Source organism: Lonchura striata, chromosome 36, assembly GCF_050655825.1.
Source record: "Lonchura striata isolate lonStrDom1 chromosome 36, ASM5065582v1, whole genome shotgun sequence".
Lineage (NCBI taxonomy): Eukaryota > Metazoa > Chordata > Aves > Passeriformes > Estrildidae > Lonchura > Lonchura striata.
Genome location: NC_140738.1, coordinates 8,135,488 through 8,154,316, shown reverse-complemented (window position 1 = coordinate 8,154,316; position 18,829 = coordinate 8,135,488). Strand labels below are relative to the sequence as shown.

At 51.4% G+C, this 18,829-nt stretch overlaps 1 protein-coding gene across 1 annotated transcript in view; it reads right to left on the bottom strand.

The window, feature by feature from the left end:
• LOC144248430 (uncharacterized) overlaps positions 1-18,523 on the bottom strand; it is a 402,567-nt gene extending 384,044 nt beyond the window's left edge. Inside the window, exons 1-4 of the mRNA XM_085565449.1 lie at positions 18,472-18,523; positions 18,226-18,290; positions 17,699-17,886; positions 5,818-6,239 (exon numbers count right to left, since the gene is read on the bottom strand). Of these exons, the coding sequence (XP_085421575.1) occupies positions 5,818-6,239; positions 17,699-17,886; positions 18,226-18,290; positions 18,472-18,523 (727 nt within the window). The remainder of the gene's footprint in view (positions 1-5,817; positions 6,240-17,698; positions 17,887-18,225; positions 18,291-18,471) is intronic.
• Between the last annotated feature and the right edge of the window lie 306 nt (positions 18,524-18,829).

Sequence of the window (18,829 nt, the reverse complement as noted above, 5' to 3'; positions counted from 1 at the left end):
GCCGATACGTGCTGCCGAAGCCTGAAGGAGCCAGCAACGGTACCGACGTAATCATGGAAAGGCAAGCAGCATATGATTTATTTAGTGCTTCTCTTAGAAAAAGGCAGATTAGGGGGATTGACTTAGATAAGGATCTCCCTTCGCTATTGCATCATGCTGAGTCTTACGGCTTTTTTATTAACCCCCATAGTGTTCATGAGCTTTCCAAATGGAGAAGATATAGGGATAAGTTGTGGGAATTAGTGTTAGATGAGGATAAACCGGGCAAGAAAATGAGTAAACTTTGGAGTGTGGTTGATAACGAATTGTTAATGTGTCAGGCAGAAAAGAGGGCGGTGGAAGTGATACGGACAGCTCTGGAGAAAAATAAGGAATGTAAACCCTCGCTTCTCTCCAGTGAGCCAAACCCTCCGGTTCTCACAAATTTTCCCATTCCCATCTCTGCTTCTGAAATGCCTGTACCTCCCATAGACACTAGTAGCATTGAGGTGCTAGAAATTGAGGTCCAAATTGCTTTATGGTAACGGGACTGAGATCCCAAATTCACTTTTTGTAAACGAGAATCAGGTAGAACAGAGCAAAAGTCTCCAAACTCCAAATCGGGCCATTCCCAACGGGAAGAAAAATACTTTTTGCATCGTTGTTTGTTTGCGAGAGTCCACTGGAGCAGTGAATACCTCAGCGTTCACGAGGAACCCGAACGGCGGGTGTGGACGTGGCCGGGGCCGGGAGCTGGAGCGGGAGTGCTGCCTTGCCGAAGAAAAGCGAGCGCAGCAACCCGCGGAGGTTGGAGGTTGGCAGAACTAAGGCAGCGGGCTGCGGCGGTGAGCACCGGCCAGCCGCCCAGGCAGAGCGCAGAAGCGGCAGCGCTGAGCGGCGGGCGCGGGGCCAGACAGAGCGGGGCCGGCCAGCACCGAGCCGGAGGCGAGCCCGGGGCGGAGCGGACATCAGCCGAGAGACGGAAGGCTCCTTGTTGCCGAGCAGCAGCGCAAGGGGGGAGAGGGGCGTTCCTGGCGGCTCAGCCGCGCTGGAATCGGAGCAGGCGGGTCGCGGCCGTGGCGGGGGTGTCTCTTCTCCCATCCACAAGGCGACACAACAAGGACGGGAGCGAGGCGGCGCCGCCCCTCATCTCCCCGCAGCGCCCAGCAATGGCGGCGGAGATGGCGGCACAGTCCTGGTTGCCATGGCAGCGACAACGCCGAGAGCAGCAGCGCCGCCGATGGCGGGATCGCAACACTACAGCGAAAATTTCAACAGCGTTTTTCCAATTTCTTAGAAGAGTCAGAGACGTAATGAAAAAGTACAGCAGTACCGAGTGTTTTCCAAGATACCAAGAAGGATGAACATTTTGTGAATCAATGTTATTTCAAATATGATATAGATAAAAATCACTGTATAAAGATAGAAATGTTAGTAATGATTTAATTACCAAAAATGTCTCTGAAAACAAAGAGTTGAGAAAATGTCATCTGATAGAATTTTAGTATTGAGTTTGTAATCTCTGTCTTTGAGTTTTTATAGATAATAATATACAATCAATTAGATAATCAAAAGCATAACATTAAGTTTATCATAAATATAGTTTGTATTTAGAATTAAATTTGTTCCTTTCATATTAAACAGAGCAATCAAGGACATGAGAAATATGAAGTAGGGTACACTTCTGTAATACTAACCTCATTTTTCACCCCACGAGTTACTTCAGTGCAAGCTCTCACACAATTAAAAATCCTAGCCTACTGGACAGAAAAATAAATTAGTATTATAATGTCCTGGGTTGTAAGATAAGCTTGTATTCCATTTGCCATCTGTTGAAGGAAAAACCGGTTGGACAGGTTTTTGTTATCTCTCTCAGAGACAATGGTTTTGCCCTGTAGAGGCAATGGTTTGTTTATACACCATTGACTGATTCAATGAAGGGCTGGTAAATGTAACACCATGAGGGGTCCCACCCAGAGGGGGGAAGCCAAGCACTCTATTGTTGTTTAAAGGGGTAGCTTTTTGGGGAGAGGAGGCAGCTCTCTGGGCGGGACTCCGAGAGAAGCAGCTCTCTCTCTCTTCGCGGGATTCCCAGAGAAGCAGCTCTGTCTCGCTCTCTCTTCGGCGGCACTCGCAGCGAAGCAGCCGGCGCGCGCTGAGCCGACGGCGGCGGAGCTCAAAGTCAACCCCGGCACAGAGGAAGACCGGCCCCACTGCCACCAGATCTTCAGAGGAAAACTATACCCTTCTAAAGATCACCACTGCAGCTGCAACTCATCAACTATTGCAAGGGAAGCAATTGTCCCAGCAGAACTGATACTGGCATCCCTCAGGTTCTGGACTTTTTTCTTTCACTGGTTTTGTTTGTACCGATTGCATTTGCCTTTTTTTTTAAATTGTTGTCTAGTTTTCTCCTAGTAAAGAATTGTTACTCCCACTCCCATATCTTTGCCTGAGAGCCTTTTAATTTAAAGATCCTGGTAATTCAGAGGGAGGGGGGTTTGCCGTTCTCCATTGCACAGGAGGCTTTGCCCTCTTTTACAGACTCCTGTCTTGTCGAACCAAGACATCAATCTAAAATATTAAGTGAGCTTGCCACAAATATAGGTAGTATCTGTCATGCAGTTCTGCAAAACAGAGCAGCTGCCACTAATTCACTTCTTCTAGCCCAAGGTCATAGTTGTAAAAAATTTGAAGGAATGTGCTGCATGAACTTATCTGATCACTCTACATCTATCCATAAGCAAATACGAAAATTGACTGAGCTAACTCAACAATTAAAGGTGGAGGACGGATTGGGTCTAGAAGGCTGGCTGAAGGGATTGGGGATCGGACCATGGCTAAGAGACATTATCAAATACAGCATAATAGTTCTAAGCATAATTATAATACTTTTGCTTGTTTTGCCCTGCTTGTTTACTTGCTTACAAGGCCTGATACAACAGCTTTTGCAGAAAATGCTGAATGCACATCTTCTTGTACAAAAAGAAAATGGGGGAGATGAAGAGAGCTTGGCAGAAGAATGGTTGTACATGATACTGTAAAATTAATCCAAGTAGGGAGGGCTACGTGACTGCTGCAAAGTTCGCATGACCCTGAAGAGCAGATGGTGTGCAGAAAGCAGGATATTGAAACTGCTTGGTATGTAGAAATAGATAGAGAAGAACAAAGAAGTGCTAAGCTGTTCTAACTGCAAGGCCAGCTGGACAGGCAAGTAGCAATCACAAGCAGAGTTTTAAGATAGTAGTACAAGTCACATAGCAACCAATCATGAGCTCAGCTTTTGCAATATGTATGAGCTAATTAACGAACATATATAAACTGTGTAATCTGTCACAATAAACTGAGACTTGATGATCATGATATCATGAGTCTTGTCTCCCGTGGCACCCTCCAACATCTGCTGGCATGAGGAGTTTTGTCATTAATATCTTGTCCCCAAGGTGCTGGGCCAATGGCTTCCCAGTCAGGCTCCTGGAGCAGAAGTGGCTTTTCAGAGCCCAGCCAGAAATGAGCCCTGAGGCAGCAGCTCTGCAGCGCTGGCCACCAGGCCGGGTGCCAAGGGAGGCTTCTGGCCATGCCCTGCAAGCAGCTGCTGCTGCCAAGGTGCCTTTGGTGCCTCGGGCTGTCCCTGGCACAGCTCCCAGCACGGCACTCTGCCCTTGTGCCCGAGGCCTTCCCTGTGCTGGGGCTGGCCTGGGGCTGTTCCTGCAGTGGGACCTGCCCTGCTCCTGGCACAGGAAAGGCAGTTCCTGCTGGAGCAGGAGGCTCTGCCTGCAATGGGCTCAAACCACTCCAGCAAGGCCCTGCTGACTTCAAAATTGCTTCCTAGAGCAGAATATCCTATAATTGTTATAGATTCTGGACTGTGCAGTAAATAACTCTGGTTAAGAGCTTATTGTCTAATCATTATCAGATTGTATTTATATAAATATATCTGGTATTCCATCAGTAATCCTGTGGGACAAATTGCATTGACAGATTGTTCAATTCTACCTGTCCAATCATTTATACATAAACCTTTGACAAATTCTGGGGCCGGGATTGCATCCAGTCACTCCCAGTCTCCTCTCTTAGAAGGAATTTTAGAAGTCTGGGGGCCCTGCAGGGGTTTGAGGATCCATGGTGGCTGTTGGGTGTCATTTTTCCATCTCATGACTCAGCAGGAGTTTCTCCAATAATGAAATAAAGCTTTTGCCTGAAGCTCCCACTCTGCACATGACAGGAGTGTGTGTGACATCCTGGCTCTTTGGCAGCCTGGGGAATCCTGGGATGTCACTGTGGAGCCCCCGTGAGTGCCTGTGACAGATCAGTTCTTTTGCAGCCCAAGGTTTCCTGGGATGTCACCATGGAATGGCTGTGACTGCCTCTGACCACACGGCTCTTTGCCATCCCCAGAAACCCTTGGGAGGGCTCCATGGAGCCCCTGTCTCTGTGTGTGACCTTCCTGCTCTTGAACTGCCTGGAGACTCTTGGAAAGTCCCCATGGAACCCCTCTGAGGTCCAGTGACAAATCTCATCCTAAGCAGGCAACCATCACCAGGAAAACCTGTTGCTATGGTCAGTTTCCATGGCAACCATCCCCAGCCCCTGTTGCTATGGTCAGTCCCTGGGCAGCTCCATGGAGACCCCATGCCAGGGGTGGTTGCCATGGACACCAGCTCAGGCCTGGAGCCTGTTGCCATGGCAACCTTTGGCACTCCCATCCTCAGAGTCATGGATCCAGAACCACAGAATTGGCTGAGCTGGGAGGGACCCATCAGGATCCTCGAGTCCAACTGCTGGCCCTGCACAGGACACCCCAACACTGCCAGCCTGGGCCTGGCAGCGCTGTCCAAACGCTGCTGGAGCTCAGAGAGCCCTGGAGCTGTGACCCTTCCCTGGGGAGACTGGGCAGTGCCCCAGCAGCCTCTGGGCAAAAACCTTTTCCTGAGATCCAACCTAAGCCTGCCCTGACTCAGCTGCAGCCGCTCCCTCCACTCCTGTCCCTGGGCACCAGAGTGAAGAGGTTCCCTCAGCCCCAGCCAGGGACCCGCTCCCAAGGCTGCTGCCATGGCCACCAGGGCTGGCACCAGCTGGGATGCTCGGTTACCAAGAACTGGGGTTTGGGAATGGGATTCCTCAATTTCCTGCTCTCGCTAAAACCGCCCTGCCATTTACTGCCCTCCCACCTACCATGGACAGCACAAAAGGCAAAGATTCCAGGCTGGAATAAGAAGAATTTACTGGGAACAGCAACAAGACCGGGACCAAACAGGAACAGAAACTATATTGATAACAGAAGGGATAAGAAAAACTATTTCCACAGAAAACCACATCACCAGTGACTGTCTCTCCCTGGCCATGTGTTTCCTCCTGCATGGAAAGGACACCCGTCTCCTCAGGGAGAGAGAAAGAGTCCCTTTCCTGCCCCTGGCAATGACCTGAGGTGGGAGTGAATGTAGTGACAGGGCCATGGCCAGACCCTCATGTTCTTCAATCCCACATCAGGTCATTGGCAGGGGCAGGAAAAGGGACAGGTGTCTTCCCAGCATGGATCACAGGGAACATGGATCACCAGGGCTCTTCCCAACATGGTCCTCCAATGGGGGATGAAGCTGGAGCAGTGCACAAAGCTCTTCCTGCACCTGGGGAATTTTCAGGGCCTCCCTTACCGGTGACTCCGTTGGTGTTTGGTCAAGTCAGAGCTCTGGGTGAAGCTCTTCCCACACTGGGGACACAAGTAGGGCCTCTCCCCAGTGTGGATGCGTTGGTGGCTGACAAGATTGAACTTTTGCTTGAAGCCCTTGCCACAGTCGGGGCAGAGGAAATGTCTCTCCTCGGAGTGAATCTGCTCATGCCGGAGGAGATTTGAGCTGCTGTTAAACGTCTTCCCACAAGTGGGGCACATGTAGGGCTTCTCCCTGGTGTGGATGCGCTGGTGTGTGACGAGGGTGGAGTTGCGCTTGAAGCCCTTCCTGCAGTCAGGGCAGCGGAAGGGCCTCTCATCCGTGTGAATCCGCTGGTGTCTGAGGAGACCAGAGCTGGTCTGAAAACTCTTCTGGCACTCAGGACACTCGTAGGGCCTCTCCCCAGTGTGGATGCGTTGGTGGATGATGAGGTTGGAGCTCTGTCTGAAGCCCTTCCCACATTCCCCACACTCGTAGGGCCATTCCCCGGTGTGGATGTGTTGGTGGCTGACAAGGTGAGAGTTGGAGCTGAATCCCTTCCCACACTCCCCACACTCGTAGGGCCTCTCCCCAGTGTGGATGTGCAAGTGCCTGACAAGGTGGGAGTTGCAGCTGAAGCCCTTCCCACACTCCCCACACTCGTAGGGCCATTCCCCGGTGTGGATCATCAGGTGGCGTTTCAGATTATTGATCTGCCTGAAGCTCTTCCCACACTCTGAGCACTCGTAGGGCTTCTCCCCATCATGATGCTGCTCAGGGACCACCAGCTCCCAGCTCTGCCTGGAGCTCTGGCTGAAGCTCTGTCCACCTGCCTGGCCCAGAGTGGGTCTTTCCTCCTCAGAGCATCCTGGGCTGGGCTTGCAGCCCCTCCTCCTGTGGTGTCGCTGGGGATTTTCCTCCCTGTTGGATTCCTGTGCTGTGGAGTTGCTTAAAACAGCTTCTTCCATAAGGTTCTGCTGCAGGGATTTATCCTTCCTGATCTCCATCCTCAGCTCCTGCTCTGGGGGAGGAAGGACAAGGAGAGGATGGGATTTTCCTCCATGCCAGAGGGAAGGGCAAGGAGATCCCCCCAGGGCATCCCCAGCAGGAGGGCACCGGCAGCGGGGCTGTCCTGCAGCCGGGGGCCAGGCTGGGCTGGGAGATGGAGCAGGAGAGAGGGGGAAAGGGGCACTGACTTCCTCCTCACCTGCTTGGGGGTCCTGAGGCATCTTCCTCTTCCTCACAACCTTCTCCATGTGGTGAACGTTTGGGTATGGGAAATCCTGTTTTGGGAGGAAAACAAGTGATGAGCACAGTGAGTTTTGTACTGGCTTCAAAGCAAACCAGGGGGAGAGTCTAAGCCAGAATGACAATTGAATAAGAAAATTAAGATCAAAGCAGTGATACAGAAACACTGGTTTAAACTCACAGAGTCAGGATATAACTTGACACCCGTTGCTCAGGGTAGTGGTAGCAGTCTGATGAACTGGTGGCTGCAGTCCGTCTGGAGTGATAAACGTGATTCTGTCAAAGCAGTGATCCTGTAGAACAGTCTGGTCTTCCTCTGAATGTCCAGTGGTGCTTATGGAGCTCTTGTCCTATGGGAATGCAGTAGGCAAGGTGGTCATGGTGTTGCAAGGGTGAGATTATATCCACGTAGGAAAGCTTGGTTCCTCCCCCTGGGCGGAGCATCCCACAATGGGATCTTGTAATTTTATCAGTGCTGCAGTGACACTCAATGGCCCATTAACAGAAGATGGCCCTGGAGGGCGTTATCAGGGCTGAGCCATGGAAGAGATAAAGAACACTGCCCCACCTGTTGATAACAGTTTATGGAGATGGGGACTGAAAACACTTTTGGTTATATCTGACACTGTAACCTGGAACAGTGAGGCAATCCCTGCTAGGGGTGGGGGGTGAACACCACCCCCCTTACCCAAACTGGCTCAGGTGTAAAACCCCCACCCTGGGAAGGCCACGCACACAGGGGACAATGTCACACTTGTCCTGCCCCAGGGGAAATCCCTGTCCCTGTTACTCCCTTGTTCTCCTACCTTTTTCTCTTTCTTTCCATCTCTCTCTCTACCTCACATTTACTGGTCAATAAAATCCACTTTGGATTTGGTCACCTGAGCTCCTTAATTGGGGCACAGGCATCTCTCTAACAATTTTATTATCTGGATTGCAACATTATTTTGCACAGTGAGTTCAGGGCACTGTTGTCTGACCCCAAGTGCCTTTGACAACAGCATGGTTCTCTCCTCTGAGGAGTTTGTGGCTCTTTCTGGAGGAACTCTTGGAAACTTGGATGCAGCTTCCTCTGAGTGACTTTTTGGAGAACTTATGAGGAAAATGGCTGTTGTGGGTGGCCAATGTAAAGAAAATATTTTGTTTTCCTTCTTTGAAAAGTCTGTTAAAATCACTAGAGGAAAGGGACCAAATGATGCCAGCAAGACTGACAAGGATCATTCACCCCAAAGTGAGGAACACAAGGCTACTTAAATCCTACAAGACGCCCAGCTCAAGTAGCTAAATTCCCAAATAACTCCTGAATTCACGGGGTTTGAGGGGAGAAGCATTATTTTATTGGTCCCTGTCACCTTTGTGACAGCTACACAGACCTTTCCCTTCCTTTTAATAATCTGTATTGGGCCAAATTTCCATGTTTTGTTTTGTTTTTTTTTTTTTTTTGGAACCTGCCAGCATCTGAGCTGGAGCTGTGCTGGAACTGATGAAATTTGGAATTGCCAGAGAATTGCTTCTGTTTTTGGTCTATTAATGTTTGGGATTTATTTGTGTTTCCATCAGAAATGACTTGTGGGAAGAGCAAATCTTCCTCAAGGCATTTTATGGAGGGTTACATTTGATTTCTGCTGAGTTTGCTTTGTCCAGTGTCCAGGGGATGCTCAAGGGGTCTCTGGTTTTGGTTTGGCCCTAATTTACTCCTGATTTGTCTTTATCACTTAAAAACACCTGAAAAATTACTAAAAAGAGTATTGACCAGAGATGACAGAAGTCCCACCAGTTAAGAAGTATTTGAGGTGGAATTTACTGTTTGGGAACATATAGTGGAGGATTTGTGGGTTCTTGGGGGATATCTGGTAGTATTCTCCATATCTTTGCACTCCAAAAGCCAAGGTGGATTGGTCTGTCACCTCAAAGTGACTAAATCCTACCTCAAAATGGCTGTTTCCCACCTCAGTCCCATGCCAAAATTGTTCAATTCCTCAGCCTCCAGGATGAGATGGGGTTGGAAGGAGATTGGGAGAAGTGAGATCCAAATTTGAGGTTGTGGGGTCAGGATTGTGCGGGGCTGGGTGGGTGTGATTTATTTTGATAATAAGTAAAACTATCAGAATTATTGATTTCTGTCCCACTCATTTTCTGTCAGTTCTGGTTTGCTTTTCAGAGTGCTGCCTTCTCAGCTGATTTTGTTTGTGTCCTCCTGTCCCAGACTGAAAAGCAAGATGTGTTCTATTTGCCATCTGTATGGCAGCTGTCCTGTGTTAAGTGGGCAGTTTTTCCTTATCTCTTCCACAATCAATCCTCCCTCAGGGGAGACATTTGCTGATAATGGGCTATTGAATGTCACTGCATGACTGATAAGAACTGTAACATCCCATTGTGAGATGTTCTGCCCAGAGGGAGGAGCCAAGCATTCCTACCTGCATCTAGTCTTGAGATTCTGGCCCACCAACACAGCTTTTTCTGGGCTGGATTTTCCCAGAGGAACAGCTGCCTCTTCCTCTTTAGAGGAAGACTCCCTTTTCTACAGGATCACTTCTCCAACAGAACCACACCTGGCACTGCAGGAGGACTGCAGCCACAATTCCAATTGGACTGCGGCCAATACCCTGTCCAAAAACGGTATCAGGTTATATTTTGACTCTGTCAGTGTTATTTCAGTTTACTGCATTGTTTATTTTATAGTTTTATTTTCTTCCCTAATAAAAAACAGTTATTCCTGCTCCCATATTTTTACCTGAGAGCCCCCCTTAATTTCAAATCTATGACAATTCTGAAAGAGTCTTCATTTTTCTATTTCAGGGGAGGGTCCTGCCCTCCTTAGGAGACACCTGTCATTCCAAACCAAAACACCTCCTTTCTCTCCTGCCTTCCTTTGCCTGCTCTGTTCCTCTCTCAGTGCCTCCTTTGACCCAGGGCAGCTCCCACCAAGGACCCTGCCCTTATTTAATTCCCAATCCATGAGCTACAACAACCATGGGTGAAGTTAGGGAGGTTGGCAGTGAAATGTCACTTTAAGATGTTGCTCCACTTGGCTTTTGACTCTTCCATAAGAGCTTTGCCTTCAAGGAGAGGAACATCTTTTCCTGGCTGGGAACTGAAATTCCAGCCCCTGGGAGTGTGTGCCATGGATCCCAGAGGGGCATTCCCGAGGCTCTCAGGGTGCTGCTCCTGCCGTACCTCCCAAGGAGCTGTGCAGGGCTGGGACAAGGTGCAGCAGCTGTGTTGGTTCTGCAGTGCCACAACAGCCCCTGGTTCCAGGAGTTTCCACACTGCCAACAGCGGTTCCTGGGTTCCATGATGCCCTGCTGTGTCCCCATGGATATTTGATGTCATGAAGTCCTTCAGTGTCACAATGGCCACCTCGCTCCATGAGCTTCTGCAGTATCCAAATGGCCTCCTTGGATGGGCAGTGTCAGCATGGACCATTGGCTCCATGCAGCCCCGCTGGGTCACCATGGACTCCTTGGTTCCATGAGGTTCTGGAGGTGTCTCTATGGTCTCCTTGCATCCACAGTGTCACAATGAACCACTGGATCCATGTGTCCCTGCTGTGTCACTGTGGCCCCTTGGTTCCATGGGACCCCAGGGTCACAACTGACTCCTTGCTTCCACGTCACCCCCTCAGTGCCAAAATGGCCCCTTCGTTCCATGGGGAACACAAAAGATTTATAGAAACATTCAACAAATCCTGCTTAACACAGCTGGGAATATCTGTTTCCACTCCAAAGAGAGGTTAAAGGTGAGGATGGCACCAGCAGGTTCCATCTGCAACAGAGATCCAGGGGACAGGGACAGAGAATTCAGCTGGGAGACTCAGAGAATTCTGCTTCCAGTGATCAGTTCTGGTCACACTGTCCCTTGTAGAAAGGTGACACCATTCCAGGCAGCCTGTACTGAGCAGGTGGCTCTTGAGTAGGTTTTGTTGTTTAGGAAACCTGCTCAGGCTTTTCAGTTCTTTCTTTCCCAACAGGAAAACTTCTCCTGGGCCAGTGTGCAGGCAGAGCCCTGAGGAGAGCAGGTGGGACATGGTGCAATGGGCTGGGACATGGAGCTGCAGAGCTCAGGGACAAGGTTCTGCTGCAGGGCACAGGGATGTCAGTGCCAGGTGGGCAATGTCAGACATGGTGAGGCTGGGGGTGAGGAGCAGCTTGTCCAAACAGGGTCAGCCCTCAGGGGGCTCATTCTTCTACATGCCCAGGCCTCCTAATGAGACAGTGAGCATCAAGATCACCTGGGGAATGCTTTTATCAGCTCTTCTCTGAACTGGAAATTAAGAATACTCACTTAATTAAAGAAAAATGTCATGAGGTGCACTTTGAAATCCTCCTCCTTACAAGAACTCCAAACTGACTCCAACCAGCTGCACAAGCCCTGGAGATTTGCAGACCATTGAATGAAGACAAAGCTCCCCTGAGGGCTTTCTGTATTTTGATGATCCCCAACATGGATTTGGGACTCTGTCCAGGACCCTCAGGCACTGAGAGAAGGCTGAAGAAGTTGCTCAAGGAGTCAGAAGCAGAACTCCAAGTCCCTTGGGGCATCACTGGGCCCCACTGAGGGCAGGGACTGCCAAAGGCTCCCAGGGACTGGTGAGAGCAGATCCTTGAGGCCAGGACTGCAGGGAGCCCAAGGCTCAGAGCAAGGAACTGCAATGATGAGCAAGGCCTAGGCTGGCTGGGGGAAGCAGAAAGGCCAAGCCCTGAGCCCAGCCTGGCACAGCAGGGCCTGTCCCTCACGGGTGGCTTGGGGCTGTTTGTGGGGCAGGGGGATGTGAGGGGCAGCAAGGACAAATGTCAGAAACCTGTGTGACCCTGCAGATCCTCATGGAACCAAGAAGCCAGTGTGACACTGTGGGCCTCATGGACACAAGAGGCCATTGTGAGTCTGCAGGGCTGTAACACCCCAGAACACTTTGGGGTCACCAAAGGTTCCTTTACTTGATTTTGTTGCACAAGAGAAACACCAGCCAGATATTCTCATCATGGCCAGATGCAAAGAATATTTTGGTAGGACGGGACCCACAAGGATCATCAAGTTCAGCTCTTAAGTGAATGACCCAAACTGGGATTAAACCCACAACCTGGGTGATACCGGCACCATGCTCCAACCAACAGAGCTAAGAGGTCAAAATGACACAAATTTTTACTGGTAAAATATAGACAATCAAGGAGCTTGAGCAAAGGGTTTCATACAACATCCACTTCAACTTAAAACTCTTATCATAGCATTAACTTCATTAACTTTGCCCACTTTACCTAAAAACCTTTAACCCTCAAGATGTTACATTACCAAAAAATGTTCCAGGTAAGCAGGATTAGAAGGAGAAGAAATAGAGAACAGCAGAAAGGCAGGAGATCTATAGAAAGACACACTCAGGCACCAACTGCTCAGGTTCCAGAATCACCAACAGAGGAACCCCAGGAGAAGGCAGGATCCAGGCCATGGGCTGGCCTCGTGCTCCGGCTTTTAACCCCCTGGGCCTCCATGGGCCCGCCCCTGGGGTGGGACTGCCAGGTGATTGACCAATCAGAGTCAGGGTAGGCACCAGCTGCTGTGTGATTGATTGACAGCTCAGCCAATCAGCACTGCCCCTGCTGTGTGATTGACAGCTCAGCCAGGCCAGGCTGGGGGCGGGGCTCTGTCCCACCACAAACCAAGGCCTGACCCGCCCCCGGCCCCACACGGGCATTCCGAGCATCCCAAGGTGTCTCGGGACATGGATCTCATCCAGCCTCTGACAGCGACCACGGGGACACTGCAGAACCTCGTGGAACCACGGGGCCATGGTGACACTGTGCTGCCTCATGGAATCAAGGAGACTATTGTGAACTCAGAGACCCCAAAAGAACCAAGGGTCCATGGTGACCTTGCGCAGCCGCAGTGTCACAGAGGAGCCGTTGTGACACAGCGAGGGCACACGGAGCTGAGGGACCATTGTGACACATCAGGGCTCTGTGGAACCACAAAGCCATTGTGACATTGCAAGGGCTCATGGAAGCACGGGGCCATTGTGACACTGCAGGGCCTGATGGAACCAAGGAGACCATTGTGACACTGTGGGGTCCCACACAACAAAGGGAACATGGAACAGGTCTGGCTGGCTGGGCCTCCTGGGGACCACCTGACAGGTCCGGCTGACCTTGGCATGTCGAGGGCTGCTTCTCATCTGCCTCTGAAGCACTGGGGCTCTGGGCTTTCCTTCCTGTGGGAGAGAACTGTCCTTCTTTTCCAGGGACCCAGGGCCAAAACCAGGATTCCTTCACCAAATTTCCTTATATGCAAAGATTGTTCCCAGATGAAATCTGCCAGGTCTGAGACACGTCTGGCTGCCTTGGCCACCCAGGGGCCACCTCTCATCTGCCTTTGAAATACTGGGACCATGTGCTTTTATTTCTTATGAGAAGAAATCATCCATCTCAACCAGGCACCCATGGCCAAAATTCGGGATCTGCCTCCAGAATTCGTTATATCCAATGATAGCACCCAGAGAAAAGCTGCCAAGACAGGTTTGAGACAAGTCTGGCTGACCTTGGCTTCCTGAGTGGCAGCACTCATCTGCCCCTGAAACACTGGGGGTCTGTGCTTTCCTTCCTAATGAAAAGAACTCATCTTCCTGTCCAGGTGCCCATAGCCAAAATTGAGATTCCACTTCCAAAACGCCCTGTGTCCAAGGATAGCCCATAGACTAAAGGTGCCAAGGTTTGGCTGGTTTAGCCTAAGGGTGGACACCTCCCATCTTCCAGGACACTTGGACTTCTCACTTCTTTTTCCTATAGGAAAAAGTCATTCATCCTGTCTAGATGCCCATGGCCAAAACTGGGATTCCACGTCCAAAATTCCGTACATCCAAGGATGATACCAAGTGAAGGCAGCCAGGGCAGAAAAGTCTAGCTGCCCTTTGAAACATGCGGGCTGCCTCTCACCTGCTTTTGAAACACTTGGTCTCTGGGCTTTCCTTCCTATGGAAAAGAACCATCCTTCTTATCTATGCAGAAATGGCTGTACTTGCAGTTGAACTTACGAAATTCTCTATATTCAAGAGTCTGCCTGGACTTCTCAAGAACTCAAAGTTAAATTAAAACTCCAAAGTTTCTTGAAGTTTTAATGGGTCCCACTGAGGGTCAGGACTGAGAAAGTCTCCCCAGGTTCTCGTCAGAGCAGAACACTGGAGGCACTGATGGCAGCTGGGGACAAGCAAGGGAAAGGTGTCTCTGGTGCTGAGCAAACCTGGATGTGTTTCAGGAATGCCAAGGGCCCAGGCCGGAGCCCCAGCCCCTGGCAAGGCAGATCCTGTCCCTCCCTCATTGCTCAGGGCTCTTCCCGGGATGGGCACTGGCATGTGGGGATGTGCAGTGCCAAGGGCAGGACCATGGGGCGGCCCCTGCCAGGCTGCTGAGCAGGGACAAGGAGGCACTGAGGCCCCAGGGCTGCAAGGGTCACTTGTCCCCTCGTGGCCTCAGGCCCAGGGCCAGCAGCCATGGCCAAAGGGCTGCACAGGTTGGCTCTGTCAGGGCCTTGCAGCTGCTGCACATCCCTGAGCCCTCTGCAGCCCAGGCTGTCCCACGGTGTCCCTGCCCTGCGCCTCTGTCCCTGCAGGCTGTCGTCACCCCCGGCTGCCCCACCTCGCTGGCCCTTCCTTTGCTGGCAGCTCTGCCTCCTGCTGCCCCTGCCTGGCCACACAAAGCCTTGGGCTGCTCCAGGCTCCTGCTGGGGACGTGTTGCACCACAGCCCTGCCCTGGGAGGGAAATTCCTTTCTCCTGGTGTCCAGTCTGTGCCTCCCCAGCTGTCCTTGGTGCCATTATTTCTTTTTCTCACTGTTTTATACAAGGAAGAAAATCTCCATCCTCTCTGAAGTCACCCTTCAATCCCTCCCAGGCTACTCCTGTTCTGTCCTCAATCACCGTATCACTGACCCCAGAGCCTGCAGCCTCTACGTGCTGGTTATGTGATGAGGCCTCCAAACCCCATCTTGGGAGATTTTTGGATCCTCTACGAGGTCTGTGAAAATGTAAAAACAGTCAAAGTTATTTTCTGCAAAATCTTGCAGTGACAGAACAAGGATCAATATCTTTAAACTGAATGAGGGTGGATTTACATTTGCTAGAAGGACGAAATATTTTATAATTATGAGAGTGGCACAAAATGGCAACTGTTTTTCCAGTGAGATGTATTACCCATCCCAAGAATGCTCCAAAATCAGGGAGTGTGTGCAACCTGACCCAGTGAAATCCCCTCCCCAAGGATGGAATTCCTGTTTGTGGGTTCTCAGATGGGCTGGGTGCCCTCACAACAATTCTGGAAAAATGTCTGCTGAGGGCAGCCAGGCTGCTGCAGGGCAGTGATCTTACAGCCATCACCATGGCAGCCCTGTCCCCTGGGCCTGGCTCTCCCCTTTCCTCTGCCCCTGCCTTGTCTCTGCTGGAATGAAGAGTTTTGTTGTTAATATCTTGTCCCCAAGGTGCTGGGCCAATGGCTTCCCCGTCAGGCTCCTGGAGCAGAAGTGGCTTTTCAGAGCCCAGCCAGAAATGAGCCCTGAGGCAGCAGCTCTGCAGCGCTGGCCACCAGGCCGGGTTGCAAAGGAGGCTTCTGGCCATGCCCTGCAAGCAGCTGCTGCTGCCAAAGTGCCTGTGGTGCCTCGGGCTGTCCCTGGCACAGCTCCCAGCATGGCACTCTGCCCTTGTGCCCGAGGCCTTCCCTGTGCTGGGGCTGGCCTGGGGCTGTTCCTGCAGTGGGACCTGCCCTGCTCCTGGCACAGGAAAGGCAGTTCCTGCTGGAGCAGGAGGCTCTGCCTGCAATGGGCTCAAACAACTCCAACAAGGCCCTGCTGACTTCAAAATTGCTTCCTAGAGCAGAATATCCTATAGGTGTTATAGATTCTGGACTGTGGAGTAAATAACTCTGATTAAGAGCTTACTGTCTAGTCATGATCTGATTGTATTTATATAAATATATCTGGTATTCCATTAATCCTGTAGGAAAAATTGCATTGACAGATTGTTCAATTCTACCTGTCCAATCGTTTATACATAAACCTTTGACAAATTCTGGGGCCGGTATTGGATCCAGTCACTCCCAGTCTCCTCTCTTAAAAGGAATTTTAGAAGTCTGTAGGCCCTGCAGGGGTCTGAGGATCCATGGTGGCTGTTGGGTGTCATTTTTCCATCTCATGACTCAGCAGGAGTTTCTCCAATAATGAAATAAAGCTTTTGCCTGAAGCTCCCACTCTGCACATGACAGGAGTGTGTGTGACATCCTGGCTCTTGGGCAGCCTGGGGACTCCTGGGATGTCACTGTGGAGCCCCCGTGAGTGTCTGTGACAGATTGGTGCCTTTGCAGGCCAAGGTACCCTGGGATGTCACCATGGAATGGCTGTGACTGCCTCTGACCACACGGCTCTTGCCATCCCCAGAAACCCTTGGGAGGGCTCCATGGAGCCCCTGTCTCTGTGTGTGACATTCCAGCTCTTGAACAGCCTGGAGACTCTTGGAAAGTCCCCATGGAACCCCTCTGAGGTCCAGTGACAAATCTCATCCTAAGGAGGCAACCATCACCAGGAAAGCCTGTTGCTATGGTCAGTTTCCATGGCGACCATCCCCATCCCCTGTTGCTATGGTCAGTTTCCATGGCAACCATCCCCAGCCCCTGTTGCTATGGCCAGTTTCCATGGCAACCATCCCTAGCCCCTGTTGCTATGGTCAGTCCCTGGGCAGCTCCATGGAGACCCCATGCCAGGGGTGGTTGCCATGGACACCAGCTCAGGCCTGGAGCCCGTTGCCATGGCAACCATTGGCACTCCCATCCCCAGGCTCATGGATCCAGAACCACAGAATTGGCTGAGCTGGGAGGGACCCATCAGGATCCTCGAGTCCAACTGCTGGCCCTGCACAGGATACCCCAACACTGCCAGCCTGGGCCTGGCAGCGCTGTCCAAACGCTGCTGGAGCTCAGAGAGCCCTGGAGCTGGGACCCTTCCCTGGGGAGCCTGGACAGTGCCCCAGCAGCCTCTGGGCAAAAACCTTTTCCTGAGATCCAACCTAAGCCGGCCCTGACTCAGCTGCTGCTGCTCCCTCCACTCCTGTCCCTGGGCACCAGAGTGAAGAGGTTCCCTCAGCCCCAGCCAGGGACCCGCTCCCAAGGCTGCTGCCTTGGCCACCAGGGCTGGGACCAGCTGGGATGCTCGGTTTCCACAGGCCAGGGTTCAGGAATGGGATTCCCCAATTTCCTACTCCGGCTAAAACCCTGCTGGCACTCATTGCCCTCCCACCTACCACTGAAGGAAAAAAGGGAAAGATCCCAGACTGGGATAAGAACAATTTACTGGGAACAGCAATGACATAAGGAACAAACAGAAACAGAAAAAATATTGAAAACAGAAGGGGTAAGAAAAACTATTTACAGGGTAAACTCCATCACCATCAATTGTATCTTTTTGGCCACGTGTTTCCTCCTGCATGGAAAGGACACCCATCTCCTCAGGGAAAGAGAGAGAGTCCCTTTCCTGCCCCTGGCACTGACCTGAGGTGGGAGTGAATGTAGTGACAGGGCCATGGCCAGACCCTCATGTCCTTCAATCCCACATAAGGTCACTGGCAGGGGAAGGAAAAGGGTCAGGTGTCTTCCCAGCATGGATCACAGGGAACAGGGATCACCAGGGCTCTTCCCAATGTGGGTTTTTTTATGGCGAATGAAGCTGGAGCGGTGCACGAAGCTCCTCCTGCAGTTGGGGCACTCACAGGGCTTTCCTCACCAGTGCGTCCATTGGTGTTTGGTCAAGTGAGAGCTCTGGGTGAAGCTCTTCCCACACTGGGGACATTCGTAGGGCCTCTCCCCGTTGTGGATGCGCCGATGGGTGATGAGGTGGGAGGTGCGCTTGAAGCCCTTCCCACATTCGGGGCTGTGGAAGGGCCTCTCCTCAGTGTGGATCCGCTCATGGAGGACGAGATTGGAGCTGGTGTGAAACCCCTTCCCACATTGGGGACTCTCGTAGGGCCTCTCCCCAGTGTGGATGCGCTGGTGGATGATGAGTTGGGAGCTCCAGCTGAATCCCTTCCCACATTCCCCACACTCGTAGGCCCATTCCCCGGTGTGGATCATCAGGTGTCATTTCAGATTTTTGCTCTGCCTGAAGCTCTTCCCACACTCGAAGCACTTGTAGGTCTTCTCCCCATGGTGAACCTGCTCATGGAGCTCCAGCTCTGAGCTCTGGCTGAAGCTCTGTCCACCTTCCTGGCCCAGGGTGGGCCTTTCCTCCTCAGAGCACCTTGGGCTGGGCTTGCAGCCCCTCCTCCTGTGAGATCTCCAGGGATTTTCCTCCCTGTTGGATTCCTGCACTGTGGAGTTGCTCAAAACAGCCTCTTCCATGAGGTTCTGTTGCAGGGATTTATCTTTCCTGGTCTCCATCCGCAGCTCCTGCTCTGGGGGAGGAAGGACAAGGAGAGGATGGGATTTACCTCCGTGCCAGAGGGAAGGGCAAGGAGATCCCCCCAGTGCGTCCCTGGCAGGAGAGCACCAGCAGTGGGGCTGTCCTGCAGCCGGGGGCCATGCTGGGCGATGGAGCAGGAGAGAGGTGGAAAGGGGCATTGACTTACTCCTCACCTGCCTCGGTGTTCCAGGGCATCTTCCTTTTCCTTGCAACCTTCTTCTCCATCTGGCGAATGTTTGGGTATGGGAAATCCTGTTTGGGGAGGAAAACAATGGATGAGCACAGTAAGTTTTGCACTAGTTTGAAGGCAAACCAGGAGGAGAGTCTAAGCCAGAATGACAATTGAATAAGAAAATTAAGATCAAGGCAATGATACAGAAACACTGGTTTGAACTCACAGAGTCAGGATATAACTTGACACCCCGTTGCTCAGGGTGGTGGTAGCAGGCTGATGAAATGGTAGCTACAGGCCAGCTCAAGTGATAAACGTGACTCTGTCAAAGCAGTGATCCTGTAGAAAGGTCTGGTCTT